The sequence below is a fragment of the Heteronotia binoei genome, chromosome 4 (assembly GCF_032191835.1).
Source record: "Heteronotia binoei isolate CCM8104 ecotype False Entrance Well chromosome 4, APGP_CSIRO_Hbin_v1, whole genome shotgun sequence".
NCBI lineage: Eukaryota > Metazoa > Chordata > Lepidosauria > Squamata > Gekkonidae > Heteronotia > Heteronotia binoei.
In genome coordinates, this window is record NC_083226.1 from 150,983,934 (window position 1) to 151,011,706 (window position 27,773).

Genomic DNA, 27,773 nt, shown 5'->3' on the forward strand with positions numbered 1-27,773 from the left:
AAAAGGCAGCTGAGCTGGCTCCCTGACATGTCTATATTTATTTCAAATATTTATATCACAGACGGTAGGAATGCTGGCTTCCAAACACAATAGTTAAAACAATAAAGCAATACGACAATCAATCAAAACAACAATGGGTTGGCTTCTACCAGTTTTTCTGCTTGATCTCTTCCAGTTGTCCTCTACTTTAGCCTCAGTTCCATGTGACTTTTGTGTACACGGGTTGCACAGTCCTTGGCATAGGCTCTTCAGTGGTCAAACGAGAGGCCCTCCTCAGTCTGTCAGTGGTGGAACAGCTGGGATGATAGAGCCCAGGGCAACCAATGTCAACATTCTACAAAGATTATAGCACAAAGCCCAGACCAGTAAAAGCAGCTGTGGAATAACAAAGACATAAAAATAACAATAATACTAGCAATAAAAAGACTAAGAGTGTAAAAAGCTACATGGCAAGGCAATACTTGTAGAAAGGGCATGCATTCGAATATTTCCAATCCTAAACAGTTTACAAAATGTCCCATTTTATTCCAGGCTGGAAACTAACCAAGACATATCCACGTTTTGGTATTTCTGAAATGCAAATCGGGATTGTTTCATAAATGTTGTGTGTCTGCCCCATTGTTCCTTGGAGGAAATCAACTCAGCTTTCCCTAGTTTGTAGGGAAGGAGTTACATGACCAGGATAGTACAAGAAGAAAGGGCTTGTTGGGGTAGCCACCTGGGGACCCTAAAAGCAGCCATTTCCTCCAGGGGAACTGATTGATGTACTGTGGCGATCAGGTGTAATTCCAGGAGACCTCCAGACCCCACCTGGAGACTGGCAACCATGGCAGGCAGAGTCACACAGAGTAGGGGCCCTAAAAGCCTACTACATGTTACATTTTTCTCCAGTCCTCCCTGAGTCTACAGGATCAGACATACTCTTGCAAGTTGCTTGTTGGAAACTCAAGTTAGGCATGAGGGGCCTGATTCAGGCTGAATCAAAGGGAGAAAGGACATGGCTTTCCCCTCTGCCATTTTCCCAATCTTAAACAGCATCAGGGGCCAGTTTTTGTCCTATTGGGGCTACATGTATACAGAAGGGGCATGCAAATATTTCCCCAGAGCCACACTCCTCAATCTATCCCTGTATCTGCTTTTAAAGCAAGGGTGGGGAACCTTTTTTCTGCCAAGGACCATTTGGATATTTATAACATCATTTGCGGGCCATACAAAATTATCAACTTAAAAAACAGTGCTCTGCTGAACGAGAATGATTCAGCATGGCAAAATTAATGTAAATAATTATTTTTCTATTTGAAGTCATGTGGGAAGAGCCTAATTTGGCACACACACATACCTTGACCTGCTGCCCTAGGCAAATGCCTAGGTTCAGGGCTTTTTTGTAGAAAAATCCAGGCAGGAACTCAGTAGCATATTAGGCCATACCATCTGGGATAATCAAGTGCAAATTGAACTGGTGGTAGCTCCCACCATCTGGGCCCTGGGGAAGCTGCTGCACGGCGTGACTGGGCCCCACAATTCTTGCTGGCCAGCTGGGCCCCAGGGAGGCTGCCATGTGGCTTGGCTTGGCCCAGCAATCCCCAAGGGCCAGACCAAGTGATCTCAAGGACCGTAAATGGCCCTCAGGCTGGACGTTCCCCACCCCTATTCTAAAGAAAGACATCTAGAGGTTTGATCATAGATCTTTTCCTACTCATCAAGATGAACACTTAGACAAGAGAGAAGCTTCTGTCCTGATGGGTTTGCTGTGGTGGTTAGATTGCTGAGCTAGTATAATTTACCTCACAAGGTGGTTGTTAAGGGGATGCTGTAAGCTCTTTGAAGTCCCTACTGGGGACAAAAGCAGGATAGTGATATCTGCATTAATCAATTAATTGTCAAACTTTTAGAATAAGCATTGGCAATTTCAGAAGAGGGTCAGTTGTAAGTAGAAACGTACAGAACTCATTTCTTTATTTCCACAGATATTTATGTTGTATGTCCAAGTCACTTATTTGTAAAAGTGGCTATACCATTTTCTCAATGCCAATTCAAATCACTGTTGCATTCACGTGTACATATTACTGTTCACAGCTGGCTTAACTGCACATTATGTTTCCCATTTCCGAAGCACAGACGGTTCTCTAACCAACAGTGTAATGCTGATCTGAATAATTGTTGTGCATCACATGCACAATTGGCTTTATTGTGCATTAGCTTTTACATATAGTCTCTGCCTCCCATCCAAATTGATGATCATTTCTAACCTTCTGCCTTTGCAAAGAAGCTGATTCACAAGATGGGGTTGAACACAAAAGACTGGTGGACTAAAGGCAAAATGCAATCTAGTCCTATTCTGCTAATTCTAACACAGGTGCTGCAGAAGACTTCACTAAGGGCTTTAACAAGTTCTTGTAACAGCTAATCATATTTCTGCTTAGAAAAGACACTGCTCAGGTTCTTTTGCTAATACAAGAACCTGTTTGGATTATTAGTGCAGTTAGAAGTAGAGATAATCCTTCTAGCCTATTGCCTTCAATGGTGTTAAGACAGTACTTTTTTTTTTTTTTGTAGAAAAAGCACAGGAGCTCATATGCACATTGCCTGGCCTGGGAGCATGTGGCTGCCGCATGGTGAGTCTGGCCAGCTGGAGCCCTGGCCAGCCCAGGCAGAGCTCCATTACTTTGGGCTCTGGCAGAAAAAAAGCCCTGGTTTTAGAAAGGTATAATTCTGCATCATCTTTGGGTGAAGGACAGTGGGCCAAAGAAGCTGACAAGGGGAGTAAGAAAGCTGTGCTGGGTGCCACCCTCCATCAGCCACCATTGGTCTGGAGAGATCATTCCCTTTATTCTTGTTTAGTGAGTTGTATGGCATCCTTGAACTCTGCCCCAGGCCCTAGAATGAAGAAGAAGAGGAAGAAAAAGAGGAAGAAGATGATGATGATATTGGATTTTTTAAATAGATATTGGATTTATATCCTACCATTTACTGAATCTCAGAGTGGCTTACAATCTCTTTTACCTTCCTCCTCCACAACAGATGCCTTGTGAGGTAGGTGGGGCTAAGAGAGCTCTCCCAGAAGCTACCCTTTCAAGGACAGCTCTGTGAGAGCTATGGTTGACCCAAGTGGGGAATCAAACATGGTTCTCCCAGACAGGAGTCCACACATTTAACCACCACACCAAACATCCCTTGTCATTGGGTGGCTAGCCTTTGACTAGCCATCCTTGGGAGCACTGGGGGAGATGGAGATTACTGGGTGTCACTTCCTGCTTCAACAGCTAACAAACCCCTAAGAGAGGAAAGAACAAAGCTAACACACTGTGTATAGATAATCTATGTAGAAGAGCCTCCCAACATATTCTCTTCCTGGCTAAGGTTTCAGGTTCAGTCCCTAGCAGCTCCTGTTAGAATAGTGTTGCCAGTCTCCAGGTGGAGCCTGGAGATCTCCTGCTTTTACAACTGATCTCCAGCTGGCAGAGATCAGCTCCCCTGGAGAAAATTTCTGCTTTGAAGGTGGACTCTATGGCATTGTACCATGGTGAGGCTCCTCTCCTCTCCAAACCCTGCGCTCTCCTGGTTCCACCCCCAACATCTCCAGGTATCTTCCAACACAGATCTGGCAGCTCTGTCAGAAAGAGTCTGCCAAAGCATTGATGGGAAAAGCTTCTTTCTGAGATTTTGGAGAGCTCTTGTCACCTAGAGTGAATGAGAATATGCAAGCAGAATTTATGTGAGTCATCTTTAAATATCTGTCGGCCATCCATACCTTCCCACTCCACATGAATCAGACCAGATTTACATTCATTATGATATCATAACTCTCTTTCTGAAAGACCTACACCTCTGGATTTTAACATGAGAGGGGAAATGCAATGTACCAATGGCGTTACCGAAGCCAGACTGTAAAGCCGTGCAGCTAGCTGAGAAATGAGCATTTGAAAGCCCCATATTTTGTTGACTCAGCCTGCCAGTCGAAAAATCTGACCTTTCTAGGCAAAGAGAGGAGAATCTGCCTTTTGTTGTCACTGCCTTTATTATATTGGATGCTAAATTACTCACTGAATGAGACTGCAGCTGCTTAAACACATAACTGGATTGCTACTCTGCATTTTGCAGAGTGAGGAGAAGAAGCAAACTAGAGCAAACTGTTCCTAGGCCTTACTTCATTAGTTGAAAGGAGACATAAAATGGAGAGCTGAATGGCATCTTTGGAAGATCTGCATTTGAAATGTTTACCATAGGGCTGCCAAGCCCCCGGGCCGGGTGGGGATTCTCCCCCACCCGGCCCGGGGGCTTGGCAGCCCTACAGGTACCATAGCATTTCCCCTCCCATAGGTATGATAGGTACCATAGAGTTTTTCCCTCCCAAACTGCTAGAGCATCCAGAAAAACCATAGAATTCCCCCAGAAATGCCTAGAGCAGCCGGTGCACAGCATCATTGGCGCAATGACATCACTTCTGGGTGACGTCATCACACGCGCAGAAGAAGTCCCCTTCCGGAGGCCGAGGGGGACTTGGCAACCCTAATTTACCATTAAAATGTAATTTCTAAAAAATTGCATTAAAACATTCTTGTAACGACCTTGCACAAATGGCCCAAGCTTGAGGAGAAAAAGGAATCTAGTGGGGGAGGATTGCCAACCACTAGGTAGCACCTGGAGATCTCCTGCTATTAAAATTAATCTCCAGACTACAGAGATCAGATCCCCTGGAGAAAAGGACTGGTTTGTATAGCAGCAGAAAGCAGGTTCCACTCCTTCCCCCCCCTTCAAATGGGGTTTTGCTTCAAAATGGGGGGAGCAAAATCAGAGGGTAAAATATGGGGTTGAAGTGCTTCCCAGGGGGCACTTCACCCCTTCCTTTCTGCTGGATGGAGAGAGCTGCAGCCAGCATAAAGGAGGGGGCAAAATGCCCCGAGAGGAACTTCACCCCCAGATTTCTGATAACTTAAAACTTTTCAACCCTTCTGGATCTGCTCCCCCCTCCACACACACAAACACTCAAGGGGAAGAGTAGAACTGGAGGTTTAAGTGCAACCACTCTGAAACATTGGGGAGGAAAACTGGAGGGCTTAAACGGCTCAGCTGCTTTTTGTGAACGCAGAAAAACAACCAGCAACTGTGTACAAAACACTCAATAAAAATCAATAATATGAAGTCTCTCTTTGTTATTTCAGTAAATGTAAGGATGATACTAAATACAGAGCATACAAAAAATCACAAAGAGAGACTTTATATTATTGATTTTTTATCGAGTGTTTTGTACACAGTTGCTGGTTGTTTTTCTGCTGTTATGTACTGTGTTGCCGCTTTAATTAGGGCTTTTTTATGAAGAGCAGAGTCTTCCCACTAAACCTAAGAAGGCAGGAACACCCAAAGCAGAGCCTTAGAAAATAAGTCCTGTGATGGGTGGGTGTATATGTGAGTAGGTGGTCCTTAAAATATGCCTGGTCCCAAACTATATTGGGCTTTTTGTTTGTGTGATACAGTATTTGAAATGCCCTCCTATAATTGTTTAAGAGTAATTTTAGAACAAATATGCGTTAAGATCTTTCCCAATAGGTACCCAGGGGCATGATCAGATACAGCTATTAAGAACATGGTAAGACCTAGTGGAGGACAAGAATTCATTATATTGTCAGTAAGTAATAGCTGAATGTTTTATAGTGAACACAGCTATTTTGAATGTCATGCTCTAAAACAGTCCGTGGAGGGGAGGGGGATTGATTTAATTAAGTACCACACTAGCTTGAGCTGGTTTACTCATGCTTTCATGTCACTTGTTCTCTGCTTGCTTGATTACTCAACACATGTTCCCTGTTAATGTGTTTGTCACAGTACAACTGAATTCATTGTGTGGACTGATCATGCCTCCTAGCCCACCCTTGCCCTCAATTTGCTCAAGGGTCAAATTTGCATGGAACTTATACGTGTACACCCTCAGAACTTAATTAGGACATGCCGAGATTGTAAAATATGCCAAGTATCATGGTCCCCCATCACACTACCAAAAATGGTAATTTAGAAATTTTTAACGATTTGTTTGCATTTTAGTATGTGGAATGGTATAGTATAGCCCGAGCTTATCAGATTTTGGAAGCCAAGCAGGGTCAGTACTTGGATAGAAGACCCATCAAGGACATCTGTGCAGAGAAAGGCAATAGTGGACCACTGCTGCTTCTCCCTTGACTTGAAATCCTTTTATGGGGTTGTCATAACTTAGTCAGCTGCAACTTAATAGTCCTTTATATATATACACACACACACACACAAACATGTATTTTAGGGGCCCCACTTAATCTTTGAGGATTCAGTAGATCATCTTGTTATTTTTGAGTTGATAGTTGCTAGATAGGAGCCAAATGGAGAGAGTGAAGGTACAGGTGTATTAAACTATGTGCAAATTATGAGATTGCTGACTACTGCAAAACTGTCCCTTTCTGCATCTTTGGGCCTGCTGAACTAGGGAATAAACTGGGCCAGTCTTTTTCAGCCTAACCTACTCCATTGGATTGTTGTGAGGATGAACATAAGGAAAGGGAGAATCATACAGGTCTCTCTGAGCTCTCTGGAGGAAGGGATGCGAGAAAGGTATAATAGAAACAACATAGTATAATAGAAACAGGGCTAGAACCCATACCTCACATTGCATTGGGCAGATATTTGATGACTAAAAGAAATAATTTTTAGGCCACATGAATGCATAGGAAAGATATGTCTGAGCTATGCCTAGCCTTTAACTGGCTCAGATACAGCTCTTTAATTCCTGTTTTCTGTTTGCATTCCCTCCCTCTAAATGGAGATTTTAAGCTCACACAACACGCTCATGTTCATTTGTTAGGAGGAGAGTCCAATTAAAATGTATAGTCAAGCAGTTCTCTTGTTTTTAATCTACGTGTTGATGAATTAGCTAATTACAATAAATATTACAGTTATAAATATCACAGTATGCCTGTATAAAGAATGTTGTGTGGATACATAAATGAAGATACCAAGGGTTTTTGTTCCTCTTCGTAACCCACATCACTGATTCATTTGGGGGATTTGTCATCTCAAAAGCACACTGCCTAATTGGACAGATATAAATAGTTTGTTCTCAGCTATCTCTTTGGCACTGAACACTTCTTCAGATTGTATTTTATGAATTCATCAGCCCTCAGTATGATAATATTAATTAAATGCAGTTTTATCCTGCCCTTGTTCCAAGGGGCTCAGGGTAGATTATGTGGTTCTCCTCTCCTCCATTTTGTTCTCAAAACAATCCCATTAGGTAGGTTAGACTGTATAGCCCAAGATTACCCAAGAAGTTTCAAGGCAACAGAGTTTGGGGTCCAGTTCTCACTCACTCCGAATCCAAAGTTGTAACTACTATACAATCTTCTCCCTCTCCCTTAATGCCTACAAAACCACTTAGGATTTCCATCTTCCAGGTGGGGCACGGAAATCTCCTGGAATTACAACTGATCTCCACAATACAGACATCAGACCCCCTTGATAAAATGGCTGCTTCAGAGGATGGACTGTATGACATTATACCCTGCTGAAGTCTACACTGCCCAAACCCTGTCCTCTCCGCTCTCTACCCCCAAATATCCAGGAATTCCCTAGACTGGGGTTAGCAACCATACCACTAGTTAAACTAATAAATTCTCAGGATTTTCCCTCATGAATAACAAATAAACATGACACCACCCTTTTTTTCTTGCTGCCTTTTGTATGTGGAACTGACCCGGCCCCCAAAACTTGCATGATTCTACTTCTCCCACTTATTCCCAATCCTTCCTGAAGATATACTTTCCCCGTAAGACCCTTTGCACAGCCCCTTAGTTTCCTTCCCCTATCAAAACTCATCCCAAACAAAGTTACATCCTTCTAAACCCATTGACTTCAAGGGATGAAACTACACTTGGGATGCCCACCTGTGAAACTGAAGCAAATAATATATTATTATTTCTCTATTCAAATAATAAAATCTTATTAATATAATAGTACTCATATTTCTCTGTCCTCACTCTTTCCTCACTCCCCTCATCTCTGAAGACAAGATGCTCTGCTTCATGAATATAAGAAAGATCATTAAAAACAGAAAGTTGCCCATCCACAAAGATATGGCTGACATGGGTCCATCTAGACTAAAATTCTGACATCCAGCAATAAGATCCGCACAAATTCTGCAATCACAAATTCTGCAATCACAGAGTTTTGAACTATGGAATGATTGGTTGTGAACATGAATGCAGTCAGTTCCACTCAATATCCATAACCTGATAAACACCAATGAGAGGCATGCAGGATTTTACTTGCCACGTAAAGCATGCAAGATAGCTAACATAAAAACAGGCTTTGGTAGTTGTGCAGATCTGGGACAAAACACCAGGACATGAATGCAATTGCAGTGCAGCCTGCCAAACTGCAAAATAAGGATCCACAACACCCTAACACCAGCTATAGTTTCTTCCTTTCCCTTTCAATCTCTTCTCTTTTTCAAACTTCCTCCCACTGCACCACATGCCTGGAGTACCTGCTTGGTGTCTCTTTGGCAGCTACTAGCTAACTCTGGATGCTTCCTGCACGGGTGCCTGCCAACAATTTGCCCAAAGAACCAGCTGCCTTCTTAAGAGCTCTTCAGCAGAGCCTGGCTGAGGTAAGAACCTTTCTAGCACTTGGTGGGTCTCTATTGGCCCTTGTGTCACCTGATCTCTGCTGAGCTTCTAGCTCTGATGCACCTGTGCTTGTGGTGCTCAAGTGCAGCAGAGAGTGGGCAAGCAGCTCCCTCTCCTGGAAGATGACCACAGCAAGATCAAGATAATCCATACTATAGCATCTCCCACTACTATGTATGGATGTAAAAGCTGGACAGTGAAGAAAGCTGACAGGGAAAAAGTTGATTCATTTGATATGTGGTCTTGGAGGAGGGTTTTATGGAGGGCCACCCAAAAGACAAGTGGGTTCCAGATCAAGTCAAGCCTGAACTTTCCCTATAAGCTAAAATGGCCCAACTGAGGTATTGTACTTTGGTCACATTATGAGAAGACAAAAGTCAAAGGAAAAAACAATAATGTTAAGGAAAGATGAAGGCAGAAAGAAGAAAGGAAGACCCAGTATGAGATGGATTAATTCAATCAAGGAAGCCACAGCCCTAGGGTTGCCAGTCTTCAGGTGGGGCCTGGAGATCTACCGCTTTTGCAACTGATTTTCTTCTGGCAGAGATCAGCTCTCCTGGAGAAAATGGCTGCTTTGCAGGGTGGACTCTATGGCATTGTACCATGCTGAGGTCTCACCCCTTCCCCAAACCCACCCTCTCCTGGATCCACCCCCAAAGTCTCCAGTTATTTTCTGGCAACCCTACACATACCTCAGTTTGCAAGGCCACAGCAAGGCTGTTAATGGATAGGGTTTTTTAGAGGTCTTAGCAGGGTCCTAATTCTATAAGTCAGCAGGGTCCTAATTCTATAAGTCAGAAGCGACTTGATGGCACATAACACATGCACAGTAAGGGAACACCTTTCCACCATCTCAGTCCAAGATCTCCAGTAACTTCCAGAGAGATGCTCTGTCAACGATGTCTTCCACTTCCTGATCATATAAAGCATAATAGAGCTGGACCCCACAAAGTGTCATTGATATATTTGACATTTGGTCAATACTGTCCATTTTGCAAACTGCACAAAAAAAAGTTTGGGTTGATTTCTGTATGATTTGGGCACAGTATAAAATTACACTGTAAGGACTCTATTGATCCAATGATGAGGACTTTAAATTTTACTTACTCCCTTCATTTAGCTTTCATCTTAGGATAAGGGCTTTGAGGTGGCTGTTTTGGTGCCCTGAATTCCAGGGGCTGGATCCAACCAGCTTTTCCAGCACTAAAAAGAGAGAAATGAGTGTCCCCCTTATCCACCAAAAAGGCTATGTTAGGGATCATGAGACCAATATGAATGAAAGTCGCATGGAAGGGGGGCTGTAATAGGCAGGAAAATTGGGCAAGACTGAGGGAAAGAGAGGGCTAGATCCAACCCACTAGATTTCCTTGACAGTAACAGCATTGTCCTATGCAGAGTCATGCTCTTCTGAGTCCATTGAAGTCTTGGGCTTAGAAGGGTGTAATTCTGTTTAGCATTGCACTGTTATTCTCCCATTGAGATATTGGGAATATTTCAATTAGGCTTGGCTTTTCAATGCAGTCTTAGGTGGGAACCAGATAAAGCTGAATAAATGTGATTTAGGCTGGCCCATAGAGCTCAGACAGGACTCGGTTGCTTGAACCCATCTTGAGGTGGTTTGAGCTTTCCCTCCTGTTAGACTTTACTATATCAAGGCTGTAGCACAAACCCACTGAATTAGAACTGATCAAGACATCTGATTGCAATTTCCCCAAGGTGTGAACAAAGACTGGAGGTTCCTCATTCATTAGCAGTATTAATCAGCTAGGAAAATGATGCTGTTACCAAGACTGCTACTCTGAATGGGTGCTATGCTGCCCTTGATTACATTTGAATTTTTGCTTGCACATGCGGATAAGCCCTGGATTTCTTGCATTTCATGGCTTTTCAGTTCAGCTGTTTATTGTCTCCTTCATCCCATGTGTGCGTGTGTGTGTGTACATGCCAATGAAGTTTCCACTCTGGGCTTCCTGATAGTCCCCTTTTTGTACCTGGCTAGTACAATCACAAGAGTCCCAGGTGGACAAAGCAGAGCCAGAGCTACTGGCAAAGGCAGGAAAAGGAGCAGGAACTAGGAAAAGACACAAGGAGGCAGGCAAGGGCCAGGAAAACTGAAAACTCCTCAGCAGGGAGCTGTCCAAGCCAAGACTCAAGCTGATTGCTCATGTGTGGTCACCCACACACTTCCAAGAGGGAGTAAGGATTCAGACCTGATCCTAATTAGACATTCTTACCACTATACCACACTGTCTTTCTTTTTAGCCTTGCAAAGGATCATAGAACCCTTGATTACATACATTGGTTACAACTGGAGAGCCAGTTTGGTGTAGTGGTTAAGTGTCCAGACTCTTATCTGGGAGAACTGGGTTTGATTCCCCACTCCTTCACTTGTACCTGCTGGAATGGCCTTGGGTCAGCCATAGCTCTCAAAGAGGTTGTCCTTGAGTCCTCTCAGCCCCACCCACCTCACAGGGTGTCTGTTGTGGGGAAAGAAGGTAAAGGAGATTGTAAACCGCTCTGAGACTCTGATTCAGGGAGAAGGGTGGGGTATAAATTTGCAGTCTTCTTCTAGAAATCTTATAATCTGCTCCCTCTGCCAGCAGAGGAGGTATGTGTGCAAATGCATGATTGGAGAAGCTTGCTTAGAGCCCTTCCCCCCCCCCCCCGCCGTCCCCCTCGAGTTGACCTTGATCTAATGTGACATTTTGTATTTTTGCAAAGCATAGAGGCTGCACTAGACTTGAAAGGCAACCCACTGGGTTTTACTTTAATATGAGTTTTACCAAGGCCTATAGTTGGGACAAATAACTTCCATCACCAGAAATGAGTTTTGTCTGCTTAGCTAAATAAGCGTTTTATCATTTGACCAACAGGTGGCAACAAAGATAAAATGCTGACAACATTAGAGGGTGATACAGTCACCCTCATGTACTCCCCCCACCCCCGCTCCAGCTGTAGCTAGACAAAGAGTGCAGAGCAGAGTCCTCAACCTCAGTGTCAGCAGACTCTGAGGATCCACTTAAAGTTAAGCTGGTGCTGTTCTACAGGATGGAGACAAACACAGCTCTTGCACCAAGCTCATGGTTCATGATTAAGTTGATTCTGTCTGCTTTCCTCAGTTATTTAGCATATGTTTGTTCTTAACCAAACTACTTTCTTTAAAAAAACCAACCTCTTACTGATGTGTCAGATCTTTAGGACTGCCTACAAAGTCTTCCTGGACAAATTAACAGGCATTTCAATCTGGATCCAAGCCATTTAAAACCCCAAGTTTAGAAGTCTTTAATTGCTTGTCTTTTCTCAGTAATCCTTTCCAGTTTGCTTTGTTTTATGTCCACTGTTATTCTGCTTGTGTATTTGATGTCACGAGAGACTGACTCCAATGGATGCCAAAATGAATGGTTTAATGAATTGTGGTTACAAATAAAACTTGAATGATGCCCTGTTGTCTTGAGATTTATGTAGAAAGTAGTGGGCCAATGAAATTTAGCTGTGGGTTGTCTGTAAACAAAATCATCCATAAGACAATAATTGTCTAGTAACTTCAGCTACAGAAAAAGATATTGGATTTATATCCCACCCCTGACTTCTGGGATTTGGAGAATGCTGAGCTGACCTGCCTCTCTAAGGGGGGGCAGACTGGAGCTTCTGTTTGGGGTAGTAAAGGGCAAAGAATAAAGAATTTGCACCATGATGGATTATAAATTATTATCTTGGAATGTAAATGGATTAAATTCACCACAAAAAAGAAAGGCAAAATGCATTGGATTAAAAAACAAAACTGTAATATAATTTGCTTACAAGAAGTTCATATTAAACAAAAGGATTATAAATTTTTATGGAATAAACAATTAGGACTGGATTTTTTTAAATTGGCTGAACAGAAGAAAAGGGGTGTGATTTTTTATATTAAACAAATATTGGACCGAAAAATAATATTTAAAGATAAAGATGGAAGATTTGTGGCAGTAGAAGTAATAATAAATGAAAAAAAAACCTTATTATTGGGACTGTATGCACCAAATGGTGCAAAAGATGTTTTTTTTTAAAGACATTATAAAACAACTTGATGAAGTGACATATGACCAGGTCATGATTATGGGAGACTTTAATGGAACAATTCAGAATACATTGGACAGATCTGGTAAAAAAAAATAACAATAAAGGGAAATGGGGGGGAAATAACAATAAAGAAGGAAAATTGCCAAAATCCTTCTTTGAACTGGTTAAACAAAAAAAATTGGAAGACATATGGAGAAAATTTAATCCTGAAGTAGGAGATTATTCATTTTTTTCAGCAAGACATAATATTTTTCCCAGAATTGATGTTATGGGGTACAAAGGACTTAGGCCTTATCACTAAGAAAATAGAGATCTTACCGAAGATAGGTACAGATCATAACCCAATATTATGGATTACAAAACTGTCTAAAAAAGTGAGACGATGGAGATTAAATGAAGATTTACTACAAAATAAAGAATTAGTGACATCTCTAGAAAATGAAACTAAAGCTTTCTTCCAAATAAATGATAAAGATTATATAGAATTTCAGATGGTGTGGGATGCTTATAAAGCCATAATGAGAGGAATATTGATTACATTAAACAATAAGGACAAAAGGGGAAAAGAAAAACAGATCTTGGACATTCAAAATGAAATAAAGAAAAAAGAAGGGAACTGAGGAAAATGCCAGGGAAAAAGAAAATTATAAGGGAGATTACAATACTACAAGCACAAATGAGGCATTTGTTAAATAAGGAATTGGAATGGAATTTGAAAAAATTACAACAGAAGTCCTTTGAGGGAGTGAATAAACCTGGAAAGTATTTGGCCTGGCAAGTGAAGAAAAAGAGAGGAAGTAAAATTATTAATAAAATTGTGGTTGATGGAAGAGAGATGGTAGATCAAGAAGGAATAAAGAGAGAATTTTTCAAGTACTATGCTAAATTATTTAAAGGTGTTAAAGTAAAGAAGGAAAGGATGGAAGCATATTTGCAAAAGATTAAAATAGCACCCTTAACTGAATATATGAAAAAAAAATTCAATGATCCAATTGAAAGTATAGAAATTGAAGCAGCGATTAATGCAATGAAAATTGGAAAAGCACCTGGGCCAGATGGATATATGGAAAAAAAATTTAAATTTTTAAAGAAGGATTAGTACCGAAACTTCAAAAATTGATGAATATGATAAGAATAAAAGGGAAAATACCAAATACATGGAAGGAAGCTATAATTTCTTTGATTCCTAAGGAAGATAGAGATGTCATGAATGTAAAGAACTATAGACCAATTTCATTACTAAATGACTCTAAGATATATACAAGAATTTTGGCAGAACAACTTAAACAATATTTGATAAATTTCATAAATTAAGACCAAGTGGGATTTCTCCCTAAAAGGCAAATAAGAGACAATATTAGAACTGTTGTAAATATTGTAGAATATTATGAAAAACATCCAGAGAAGGAAGTGGCATTATTCTTTGCGGATGCAGAGAAAGCTTTTGACAATTTGAACTGGGACTTTATGTTTGCAGTAATGGAGAAAATAGAGTTAGGGGAAAACTTTATAAGAATGATAAAGGCAATATATACTGAACAACATGCAAGGTTATGTATAAATGCAGATCTTAGAGAAGAAATGATAATCAGCAAAGGTACAAGACAAGGTTGTCCACTTTCAACTTTGTTGTTTATAATGACTCTTGAGATTGATGCAAATACAAGAGGATAAAGAAATAGAAGGGTTGAGAGTTAAAGGATTTATTTACAAATATAGAGCATTTGCAGATGATATAATGTTTATAAATGAAAATCCCATATAAGTAACACCTTTGTTGTTAGCTAAAATGCAAGAATATGGAAAACTGGCGGGATTTTATGTTAATAAAGAAAAATCAAAATTGTTATGTAAAAATATGCAAGTAAATAAACAAAAGGAGTTGCAGAGACTAACAGAATGTAAAGTTATCTCTAAAGTAAAATATTTGTGTGTGGAAATAACAATGAAGAATATTGACCTGTTCAAAAATAACTATGAAAAGCTATGGCATAAAATGGATGAAGATATGATAAAATGGAATAAGCTTAACTTGTCATTGCTTGAAAGAATAGATGCAATTAAGATGAATATTTTGCCAAGAATAATGTATTTGTTTAAAACATTCTGATTGTGAAAGACAGTAAACAATTTAACAAATGGCAAAGGAAGATTTCAGAATTTGTATGGGCTGGGAAGAAACCAAGGATTAAAATGAAAGTTTTAATAGATGCTAAAGAAAGAGGAGGATTCCAATTACCAGATTTAAGATTATATCATGAAGCAGTTTGTTTAGTGTGGATAAAAGATTAGGTGATGCTGTTGAATAAAAAACTTTTAGCGTTGGAAGGTCATGGAAATAAATTCGGCTGGCACACTTATATGTATTATGGGAAGAAAAAAATAGATAGTTTTTTCTCTCACCATTATATAAGAAATAATTTGTTGAATACCTGGATGAAATATAAGAAATATGGTGATGAAAGAAAACCATTATGGATAGTGCCAGCAGAAGTGATAAAAATAACAGCTGAGACAGGTGAGGAAAATGGCTGTCATACAATCAACTATTAAAAATACAAAGTGGCAAAATAGAATTGAAAACTGCTGTGGAGTTGAATAACAAATACGATTGGTTTCAAATGCAACAAATAAAGAGTTTAGTGGAAAATGATATTAAAACTGAAGGAATAAGACGAGAGCAAACAGAAATGGAAACAATTCTGCTTGGAGATAATGAAAAATTAATTTCAAAAACTTATAAGTTACTTTTAAAATGGTCTACAGAAGATGAAGTAGTGAAATCTCAAATGGGCAATAAATGTAAATAAAGACATACAGATGGATACATGAAAATATTTATGGAAGAACACTATGAAACTTTCAACAAAGAGAACTGTTTTAAAATGATGTATAGATGGTATATGACTCCTAAAAAAATGGCAAAGATGAATAACAAGATGCCAGACAGATGTTGGAAATGTAGAAAACATGAAGGTTCTTTCTACCATATGTGGTGGACTTGTGAAAGAGCAAAAAAGTATTGGCAGATGATCCAACAAGAGATTTCTAGGATCTTGGGTTATGAATTCAAGAAAGCTGCAGAGACTTTTCTGTTGTGATTACAAATGGAAAAATTTCCAAAAGAAGATAGAACTATAATTTGGTACTTGCTTTCTCCTGCTGGGACACTATATGCGCAGTTATGGAAGCAAGAAAAAATACCAGAAAAATGGGATTGGATTGTAAAAGTTATGACATGGAGTGAGATGGACAAATTAACAAGAACTTTAAGAGACTATGATTTAGAAGATTTTAAAAGGGAGTGGAAAAATTTAGAAGTTATGTAGAAGACAAGTGGAAAGTAAAAGGACTTTGGACAATTTTTGATAATGATTAAACTTTAGAAGAAAAAAGAATATTAATTTTAGTTCTTAGGAATTAAGGGTACCCTTTAATGTTAGTATTTTGAGTAAATAACACTGGCGGGGGTCAAGTAACGAGGGAGGAGGGGTGATTAGAAAGAAGCATATGGGATAGATGAAAAGAAGTTATTAATGGAAATTGTTACCATATGTTATCAATAAAATTGTTTAAAAAGATTTATATCCCACCCTCCACTCCGAATCTCAGAGTCTCAGAGTGGCTCACAATCCTTTATCTTCCTCCTGCACAACAGACACCCTTTGAGGTGGGTGGGCTGAGGGCTCTCACAGCAGCTGCACTTTCAAGGACAACCTCTATGAGAGCTATGGCTGACCCAAGGCCATTCCAGCAGGTGCAAGTGAAGGAGTGGGGAATTAAACCCGGTTCTCCCAAATAAGAGTCCACACCCTTAATCACTTCACCAAACTGGAGTTAAAATGCATTAACTGCATGGTCGTGTGTAAGCACTCCCAGAAAGTGTGCATAGAGATGGCATTCAACTTCTGTGCAATTGAATGCTATATATTTAGTAATGAAAATGCTTACCAACTTTATTGTTGATGGTGGAGATTATAAACATGAAAATAGGCATAAAAACTATGACTGAACACCTGTATCTATGAAAATAGATATGAGAGATGTTTGTATGCTGTATTTCAGTTAGAGGTAATATGACAACAACATACCTGTTCCCACCAGCAAGTTCATTGGTATTAGATCCAAATTTTGACACTTAGTATGAGAACTGCAAAATGCCCTCTCTCATAATGCGTTGGCATTTATATAGGATTGATACAGTGGGGTTACTATCATGTTTGTGGAGATCATGGCCCTTATCTCTAGTACATAGCTATAACCTAATACCCCGCTTGGCTATTACAAAGACCACTGAGAAGATGGCATGTTCCTCTACAGTTTAAGGTCTAGGGTGGGTTCCTCATTATTTTATTATTTTATCGTTTTATTTATTTTATTTTTTCAGATTTATATCCCGCCCTCTCCTAATGGGCTCAGGGCGGCTGAATTAATGGCAAACGACAGGCCAAATCCAGTGATCCCTCAGCAGAAATTGCTGGTGGTCACAAAATTTTCTTGCATTCCCCCTCCCAACATCACTTCCATCTTACTCTAACATGATTCCTGGAGTTTCAGAATACTCGTGGAATTATGTGGGTAAGGGGACTGAAGTACAAGGGGATGAAATTCCCCTTCTTGCCTCCTTTGCCAGTGCAGCTGTGCTAGTGGAAGGGGAATGGGGCAGCTCTGTCCTTGTCTCACTCCACAGAACAATGGTCCCCCACCTGAATAGCTATTACTCCATCCAGGTCCTCCAAGCCTGAGAATTAACTTTCCAGAAGGTCAGAAAGGACATGGGGGTGGGAGGAGAATTCATCTGGAGAACAGGAAGGAAAAATTAGCCATTTCTTGTGGACATCCACCCATGTCGCAGAATAGTTTGGTTATCCCCTGAAATCATGCTGATGAAACATTCGAATGTTGGTTTTACCAATATCATATTAAAATTACAAACCAAAGCTTGCAACAAATAGATGATTCAGTAATGAATAGAGCATGCTCTATCAGTGCTCAGATACTTCAAATGGTCAAGCTTAATCCTAAAATCCCTTTGGAGGCGCCTTCCTGCAAATAAAAGAAAAACTAAGCCAGAAGACAAATAAGAAGCAAGAAGCTGGGACAATACTTTCTGCTCTCCAGCACTTTTACATATTAACTTGAGAACAGACTGGTAAACTCTTCAATGATTTAATGAACTGAAAAATAGTTGTGGAGCACTACAAGGACTGAGGACTACGCTTATGTGTATCTTTCCCCCAACACAAAAGATAAGTGCATGACCCAGGAATCTCCACAACAATGGATTCTACAGGTAGAATAGCTTCTCTTTAACAAGCAGTGTTGCCAGCTAATGGGATCTTTGATTGTGCAAACAATAGACAGATAATTCAGCATCTAGTAAGCCTTTTATTTTTCAAACTAGAAAAAAAAATCTGCCTTTAGGTCAGATTTAGGACAACCGGATCACAAGCCTTTAAGACTAAATACAATATGAATCTATAGCAAAAGATCAGATCCACATTCTTGCAGGCTCAGCCAGTTGCCCCACTGTGACACAGGCCTGACACACAAAGTATCCTTTTGTGAGAGATGCAGCCAGCCAGCAGGGGAGCTGCAGAAATAAACACTTCCCCTAGTAAGAATAGTTCCCTGTAGCCAAAACACTAAATGTCATGGAGAAGACTTCTAGCCAGGGGTTCAATGCAGCCATCTTTTCTGTTGGTGAAAAGGAGAAGAGCTGATCCCTTTGACTACCCAAAATTGCTGTGCATGGGATCATGGGACTTACATGGATGAAACCTGTATAGGACAGGGCTGCTGTAGTAAGGAGAACTGGGGAAGATTGCATGCAAAAAAAGATAGCTGGATCCAACCCCCTGTCTGCTCTCTGGCATGTTAGATTCTTATGTATACTGTTGGTTTTCTGCTTGCACCCTCCAAAGGAATGGATTCAGCTATTTTCTTTGGTTTTTTTTTTTCATTTTTTAAAAAAAATCTCACATGCTTTCAACTCCAAGTTTCAAGATGGCTTTCAAACATTAATAAAATCAACAATTATTTTCCAGTGGAAGCTTAGTTCCTTTTGCTTGGATTTTTTTTTTAAAGAGTCATAGTGGAATTGAAGTCTTTTTGGCCACTGTGTGACATAGAGTGTTGGACTGGATGGGCCACTGGCCTGATCCAGCACGGCTTCACTTATGTTCTTATGATTTGGAGACCATATATTAAAGGGTGGCCAAACTGTAGCTTGGGAGCCACATGTGGCTCTTTCACACATATTGTATGGCTCACAAAGCCCCACTGCCCCATTGGTTGGCTTGGAGAAGTCATTTGTCTCTTTAAATCACTTCTCCAAGCCAAGCTAGTAAATGGCTTGGAAAATGCATTTAAAGTTAAAGTTGCTTTCTTTCCACCTCTTTCTCTCTCTCCTTCCTTCCTTCCTTCCTTCCTTCCTTCCTTCCTTCCTTCCTTCCTTCCTTCCTTCCTTCCTTCCTTCCTTCCTTCCTTCCTTCCTTCCTTCCTTCCTTCCTTCCTTCCTTCCTTCCTCCCTCCCTCCCTCCCTCCCTCCCTTCCTTCCCTTAAACATCTGGTGTTCATATTTTGGGGCTCTAGAGCATCTGGTGTTTATTCTATGAGGATCTTTCTTTAAGCAAGTTTGCCCACCTCTGTATTAGACCAATCCTTGGAGAATCCGCTTGCGGGGAGAGAGGGGAGAAGGAGCGTTGACTTCATACTGTGCTGGGAAGGGGGTTTATAGATCTGATCCAACAAATAACGTTTGTATTTACTTAAGCGTGCACAAATGTCATCCATGCAGGCAACAGTTTTGGAAGCGGGTTGCTCGGCGACTTGAGTTTCCGCTTGTTTTGCACACTTCGTATCACCGCTCCCATTAAGATCTGCGAAAAGGCTCAGGTCTCTCGAACAAGCGCAGGGCGGCAGGAAAGCGTTTATAAGACGGTAGTCAACTCTGCTGCCGTCTCGCTCCTTTCGGCTTTTGCCCCTCTCGGTGGGGAACGAAAGCCTGTTGCTTGAGCAGGCGTCGGCCGCTAGGGGCGCTGCTGAGACCCCACCCCCTCGGGCTAGAGATCATTGCAGAGCTGGTGCGGCTTGTCCGGCAGCAACATGAGCTTCTCCGCGGCGCGCTCCATCCCGCTCTTTCTCCTCCTGGCCGGGTTCTGCCTCTCGGATGCCGCCGCTGAGACTGCAGGTAACGCGGTTGAGCCTTCGCTTCTTCTCGCATCCGCTGGCGCTCCAGCGAGGACGATCTTTAAGGGAGGGGGGAGTGCTCTTCCCAAGGAGTCCAGAGTCACCTTGGGAAGCTTTCTTTTCAAGGGGGAAAGTATTTCCCCGACCAGGCGGGGGCCTGAGTTTATTTTGGGAGGAAGGGGCGCTCAGGAGTCTTGATGCTCCGCCTGGGTCACGATCCAGCTGCTCTGTCTGCCTGGAGGCATTCTGAAGACAAACTCCCCCCCCCCCGGCGCGCCCCTTCCCCGAGCTGGACAAACTAACGGGTTGTGGAATATCTGTCGTTCATCAGGGAGGGGGGGGGGTGCATGTAACCCATCTGCCTGGAAATTATCCCCCCCCCCTTTTTTTTTTAATCATGTTGTCTTTGTTTTGGAATCCACCTCTCATGAAAAGCCCGGTCCTTGTCTTCTGAACAGTTGATCAGAATTGGGAGATGGTGGGGAGAACCATACGCAAAGGTGCGAACTGTGCAGTGTGAAGACGCTCAGTAGTTTGCAAAAGAACTAAAGATGATGTCAGACAGGGAGGCCACATTTCCCGTGGAGTCATTTTCTTTCCTTTGGTACCTGGTCTGCGCTCCTCAGACAGGGCCCTGGGCTTATCTTGTATGTATTTGAACTTTGCCTAGAAATGTTGACAAGCTGCCCACCAGAAGATAAAACAGAAGACAAGTGGCAGTTTAAAGATTAGCAACATGAGCTTTTGGGTCAGTCAGAGCCAGTGTTCCCTCTAAACTGAATTGGTGTGAGCTAGCTCACAGATTTTTAGCCTGCAGCTCACACATTTTTATCTTAGCTCAGGAAAAATGGCCCCAGAGCACCCTAATTGATGCAGTAGCTCACAACTTTAATGCCAGTAGCTCACAAAGTGGAATTTTTGCTCACAAGACTCTGCAGCTTAGAGAGAACATTGGTCAGAGCTCTTTTCTTCAGATGCTCTAGCTGTGAATTCCTCTAGCTCACAAAAGCTTGTGATAGAATAAATGGTTGTTAGTTGAATACATGTGGTGACTACCTCTGTGACCTCTGAAGAATGGCAGCTGACTCATGAAAGTGCCTCGTGACACACAATAAATGTTGCTCTTTAAGGTGCCACTCCACTTCAGTTTTATTTTGATACAATAGACCAACTTAGGTATCTCTTTGGAGGGTACACAACTAATGGGAACCATTTTCCCCTCTGCTTTGGACTGCGTGTTTGGAGACAAGGGACCCAATTCAGGCACCTGGTGAAGCAGACTCTGGGCCACCAAAGCATAGGTCACACGACCAATGTTCCCTCTAACCTGCAGAGTCCTGTGAGCAAAAATTCTACTTGTGAGCTATTGGTATTAAAGTTGTGAGCTACTGGGATTAAAGTTGTGAGCTACTGCATAAATTACTGCGCTTTGAGGTCAATTTTCCTGAGCTAAGACAAAAATGTGTGAGCTGGTAGTTAAAAATCTGTGAGTTAGCTCATGTTAACTCAGCTTGGAGGGAACACTGCACACAGCATGTTTCTATGTTGCTGCAAGACACCCAGACATTTAACACATTTAAAAAAAATTATTATCAAGTTGCAGCTGATTTATGGCCACCCCATAGAGTTCTCTAGGCAAGAGACCTTCTTAAGTGGTTTGCCATTGTCTGTTTCTGCTCCTTGGTGGTCTCCCATCTATACTGGTTGTGGCTGCCCCTCCCATCTATACTGGTTGTGGCTGCCCCTGAGTTCTGAAAAGCTTGGGCTATCCAAGTCAGGGCATCTTTTCATAAGGACCAGTCAAAATCACACAAAACAGGGACCAGATTTTCAAGTTCTCCTTCTGGGGAACTCAGTACCTCACTCATTGTTTTGTACCATTTTAGGTGGCTACTCATAAGAAAAGCACTATGTGACTGTGACTGTATTTTAAAAAAATAAGCCAGCACAGCTGTCTACAGCAGTTTGTGCTACAACAGGCTAATACACCTACGCTTGTGGAATTTGTGGTTTTGTAGGGTACTGTAAAGTGAAAGCAGAGAACACAGGGAACGAAGCGCTGAGAGTAAACTCAAAAGTATCTTCCGTGCCCTGAAAAAGTTATTTGCCTTGCAATGCTTTTCTGGCTGGTGGAACAGAATGGCACTCTCACAGACTTCTTGATTTATTGAGGGGTGACATGATAAGAACCAGCATAGTTGAATACATGATAAGAGCCAGTTGAATACATGTGGTGACTACGTCTGTTACCTCTGAAGAATGGAAGCTCTGATTATGCACTGGATAGAGAAGGCAGAGAAAGAACTTCTTTTCTCACAATACAAGAACTCGTGGACACTCAATGAAATTGCTGAGCAGTTGGGTTAGAAGGGATAAAAGGAAGTACACCCAAAGGGTAATTAACACAAGGAATTCACTGCCACAGGAGGTCGTGGCAGCTGCAAGAATAGACAGCTTCAAGAGGGGGTTGGATAAACATATAGAGCAGAGGTTCATCAGTGGCTATTAGCCACAGCATATTGTTGGAACTCTCTGGGGCAGTGATGCTCTGTATTCTTGGTACTTGGGAGGGGCAACAGTGTGAGGACTTCTAGTGTTTTGGCCCCACTGATGGACCTCCTGAGGGCACCTGGGTTTTTTGGCCACTGTGTGGCACAGAGTGTTGGACTGGATGGGCCATTGGCCTGATCCAACATGACTTCTCTTATGTTCTTATGTCTTTATTCCTCATCACCAGCTCCAATTCCTGACTTGGCCTAGGTTTGAAACTGAGTAATTTGTTTAAAAAAAAAAGTTGCCACAAGTAAATAAATGAATGAATGGCCTTGATATTCATGGAAATGATGGCCTCTGATACTCATGAATCTGTTTCCCATGCATTTACTAGCTATCATCACTCCTTCACTATAACGCAGTCATGTGGTATCTGAAGAACTAATGAAGTGAGTTTTTTGTCCAGTCCAGAGCCCTCTTTGTCAGATGCATGCAGTGATATGTTCAGTTGGCAGACATATACACAGTGACAAAAAGCAGAAGTGGGGAGGAAGATACCAGAAAATCCAGATGCCTGAGAAAATCCATCTACAGAGTACAAAGCGTTGCAGTGCTTAGATGAAAACATTGTCGATTCAGAGTTGCTATGGGCCATTCCAACTCTTGCTTAATGAGCAGTAGGGTGAATCTGAGTTGCAAATCTTTTTTTAAAAAAATGGGCACAGCTTCCATTAAGTTCAAGATTTGGGTTGGCTAACCAGAACTCTCCATTAGGGAGACTCAAAAAGTAGTCATTAAATAAGCATTAGGCTGCAGGCGCTGGATCAGATCAGAGGCCCATCTAGTACAGCGTCGTCTCACACAGTGGCCAACCAGTTCCTTTGGAGGGTCGCCAACATGGGATAGAGGCTGAGACCGTCCCCTTCTATTGCCTTCTGGTTCTGGGATTCAGAGGTTTAATGTCTCTGAATGTGGGGTTCCCCACAGTCACCATGGCTAGTAGCCACTGATAGACCTATCTTCCATTAATCAATTTAATCCCCTTTTAAAGCTATTTATTCTTGTAGCCATCTCTATATCTTTTGGTAGCAAATTCCACATTTTAATCACTTTCTGCAGGGGTTGTTTTGTAGAAAAATAGGTGGTGGAGCTCATTAGCATATGCTGCCCTCCCACCAGCCAAAAGCAACCCAACACAAGAAATGAGACCCCCCACACACACACACACAGTCAAATGGTCAACAAGCCACATCACACAAGAAGTGGAGAAAGGGTGGTGTGGGCTTCTCCAGGGGCTAATGAGGGCTGCTGGGGGTGTGACAAAGCTCCTGGTGGGTGGCTGGCTGCCTGTTCTCCTAATCCAGGGATTGTTATGCAGCTGCACCTACTATTCAATGGACAAGGTAGGTGGGGAAGAGGAGGGGGAACCCTTAGAAAGGTTCAGTAGCTGTGCTCTTGTGATCTCCTGCTGAATCTGAGGCCTGACTCTCTTTCTAAAGAAGTATTTTTGTCCATCCTGAATCTATTGACCATCTGCTTCATTGGATTCCCTCAAGTTGTAGTATTTTGAGAGAGGGAGAAAACTGTGTCTTTGTTAGCTCTCTCCATCCCCTGCATAATTTTATAAACCTCTATCATGTTCCTCATTTGTTGTCTGTTTTCTGAAATAAAAAGTCCCAGGCTCTTCAGCCTTTCCTCATAGGGGAGGCGCTCCAATCCTTTAATCCTCTTGTTACCCTCTTCTGTTCTTTTTCTCACTTTGCAGTGTCCTTTTGGAGATTCGGTGACTAACACTGTACACAGTATTCCAAATGATGGTGCACCATAGATCTAAAGAGGGGCATTATAATATTGGCCATTTTATTTTTAACCCCTTTCCTAATACTCTCTAAGATAGAATTTGCTGCAACTCATTGGGTTACCACTTCCATTGAGCTATCCACTATAGTCCCAAGATCTTTTTCTCTCTCAATCTCAGCAAATTCAGACCCCACCCCCAATAGCCTAGACTTGAGGTTAATATTTTTCTCTCTCCCAATGTGCATTTCTTGCCAACATTGAACTTCATTTGCCACATTATCACCCATTCACCCAGTTTGTGGAGGTCCTTCTGGGGCTCTTCACAGTCAGCCTAGGTTTTCACCATCCTGAATCATTCTTGTAATCTGGAAACTTGGCCACTACACTACTCAAACCTAATTCCCGACCATTTATGAATAAATTAGTCTATCTAGTCTAACATTCTGTGCATGCATAACTCTCTTGTTTAAATCCATGGGGTTTGTATTTGCTTAATGATGTAGATTAATTAAATCTTCAATACTGGGCACAGTGGTTTTCATATCAGAAGCACTCCACATACATTAGCTAGTTGCAGAGTTTATAACAACCCTATAAGGTAGGATGATGTAATTATTGCAAGAGAACAGAGGGTAAGCTAGACAGAAAGTTGCATAAAGTTCATAATAAATCAGTGGCTGAAATGATATTTGAACCAGGAAACTCCTGGCTTGTAGGTCAGACCCTTTGCCACAATGCTACCCCAGCTCATTGCTATTTACAGACATAACATTTACAGTGGTATCCTAAATTGGGAAAACCAAGGAGCACTTTGCAGCGGCAGAGTTCTCAGTAAAAGAACAGTGTGCATTTTTAATGAGAGCCCCAGATGAAATAAGATCTTGGTTTTACAAGTTATTTTCTGCCTCTAATAATGTATTACTTTCAGCAGCTTCAGGAAAGGCCAAGAATAATCTGTGGGAAATAATTCTCCTTTTGCAGTGGACTTTGTGTTAGGTTGAGGCCCTGCTCCACAAATCACTGAAGTGTTGGGGTTTAAGATACTGTAGTCCCTTAAACAGCATTGTGGACCACAGACTATTATCTGGGAGACATGGCTGCACACCCTCCTTTGCCATTAATATGGTTGCCAACCTTCAGATGGGGCCTGGAGATCTCCCACTATTACAACTGATCTCCAGATGTCAAGAGATCAGTCCCACAGGAAAAAATGGCTGCTTTGGAGGGTGAACTCTGTGGCATTATATCCCATTGAAGTCCTTCCCTCCCAAAGCCTGTCCTCCTCATGCTGCATCTCCCAAATCTCCAGATATTTCTTTAGCAAGAGTTAGCAAGCATGGCCATGAAGCATGCTGGGAGGCCTTGGGCCTAACCAACCTCACAGAGTGTCTCTGAGGATCAGATGGAGAAATGGAGGAGCAGATACACCACCATGGAGGAAGTGCAAGATAAAAATGTGATAGTTTTTCCAGTGCCCTCCAAATTTATTTATTTAATTTACGTATATTCTGTCCTTTCCTGAAATGGGCTCAGGGCAGATGATAACATGGATAAAACAGCAATTAAAACTTATAATTAAAATTAAAACAATATGAGGCAGTGCAATAAAACAATAGGCAAGTTATAGACCATAGATGGCAGTTTCAATTGGGCATGTTCTACAATTCAGTGTACTGATGGTCTAAAAATACAATGGGTGATGGTATAGTAATAAGATGGTTGACTGCTCTTGACTGCTAGGGTTTTGCCATCTTGGATATGGTGATGCCAGCCTACAAAACATATTTATATCTTGCTTTCCTCCACAAGGGGACCCAAAACAGCTTACATCAGTTTGTCCTTCTCACAGCAGCCCTGTAGGGTAGGTTAAGACTTTGGATTTATATTCCGCCCTTCACTCAAAGTCTCAGACTGGCTCACAATCTCCCTTATCTTCCTCCGCCACAACAAACACCCTGTGAGGTAGATGGGGCTGAGAGAGCTCTCTCAGAAGCTGCCCTTTCAAGGACAACATCTGTGATAGCTATGGCTGATCCAAAGCCATTCCAGCAGCTGCAAGTGGAGGAGTATGGAATCAAACCCGGTTCTCTCAGATAAGAGTCTGTGCACTTAACCACTACACCAAACTACACTACACCAAACTGGTAAGGCAGAGAGAAGGTGACTGACTGAAAGTCACAGGGGTGCCAATCCCCACATGTGGGCAGGGGATCCCTTGATTTGGAAGCCCTCCTCCAACTTCAGGTCTCTACCCTCTGCCCCCCAGCAGCAATTCATTATACCCTATTTTGTCATTGATTTCAGTGACCCATAGGGTATAATGGAGCTGAATACTGCTGAATTAGTATCTGGCAGTATTCAGCCAGCCGTATTCAGTATTCAGCCAGCCGTATTCAGCCCCCAAATAATCTGATCTGGCTCTATTAAGGGCTAAATACAGCCAAATCAACTGTTATTCAGGGTTTTATTCGGTTCAGCCAAACCAAACGCACACCCCTAGTCATAACCCAGCATGTTCGAGGGGCCCCAGCTGATTGGCCGAAGATCACAGCATAAGTATACAAAGAACACACAAAGTACCACTAGTATATACAGTCATGAGTTTTTAGATTGTGAGTTGAATGACTTTAAAAACTGATAAGGCATCAGTTTCCTATAGGATGTTATTGTTAACAATATTTAAGAACATAAGAAGGCTGACTTGATCAGAGGTCTGCTGAGCCCAGCATCTGTTTCCTGTAGTTTCCAGGAAGCCTACACAGCAGGTTGTGAAGGCAGTTGTACCTCTCCTCAACTCTTTCCCCCAGCAACTGATACTTGGGGTATTAATACCACAGACTTTTCTCTGTCCCCCCCCCTCAAGTCTATTGCCAGCCAATTTCATTGGGTGCTGCCAAATTCTAGTCTTACAGGACAAAGAGAAACAGTTCTCTCCACTGATTGTCTTCCCCCCATGTTTAACTTTAAAATTCTCTAGCTATATGTTTTCTAAACCCCTCTCCCCCACCAAAGCTCCGAACCCTTTGTAGCTTTTCCTAACTCAGAAGGTGCTCCAGGCCCTCAATAGTTTTGGTTGCCCTTCTCTTGAACCTTTCCCACAATATCCATTTTAAGAGGAGGTGAGCCAAACTCCACACAGTGTGAAAACTACACACAGGGTGTGAAAACACTATAAATTTTCATAAAGGCATGCCAATACTGGCTATTCTATTTTCAACCTCTTTCTTAATTTATAAGTCTGCAGGCATTAATAGGGAGAGGACCCCCAGGCCTCCCATACAATAGACAGGAGTTGAGGGTGGGGGGGGGGGTGGAAAGCATGTGTGGCATATTTTCAGCTCCAAGCTGCCTCCCCCATCAACCACAAGCTAGAGTGATTAGGGCTGGACTTGTGGAGCATTTTGGACATGCTTTCCCTCATAAGCCCCTCCCACTCAGCTAGCCAATAATAGCAAGGTGTGTTTTCTGTTCCACCTTCCCCCTACAACCACCACAGTCAGCTGATTGGTATGTTTTCTACTCCAAGCCTGAATGTGATCAGCTGGCAATTGGTGGCTGGAATTGGTCAGCTTGGAGCAG

At 41.9% G+C, this 27,773-nt stretch overlaps 1 protein-coding gene across 1 annotated transcript in view; it reads left to right on the forward strand.

Moving 5' to 3' along the window:
* Positions 1 to 19,817: 19,817 nt before the first annotated feature.
* Positions 19,818 to 27,773, forward strand: part of EMB (embigin) — a 55,260-nt gene continuing 47,304 nt past the window's right edge. The window contains exon 1 of the mRNA XM_060236589.1: positions 19,818 to 19,902. Coding sequence (XP_060092572.1) covers positions 19,818 to 19,902 — 85 coding nt within the window. The remainder of the gene's footprint in view (positions 19,903 to 27,773) is intronic.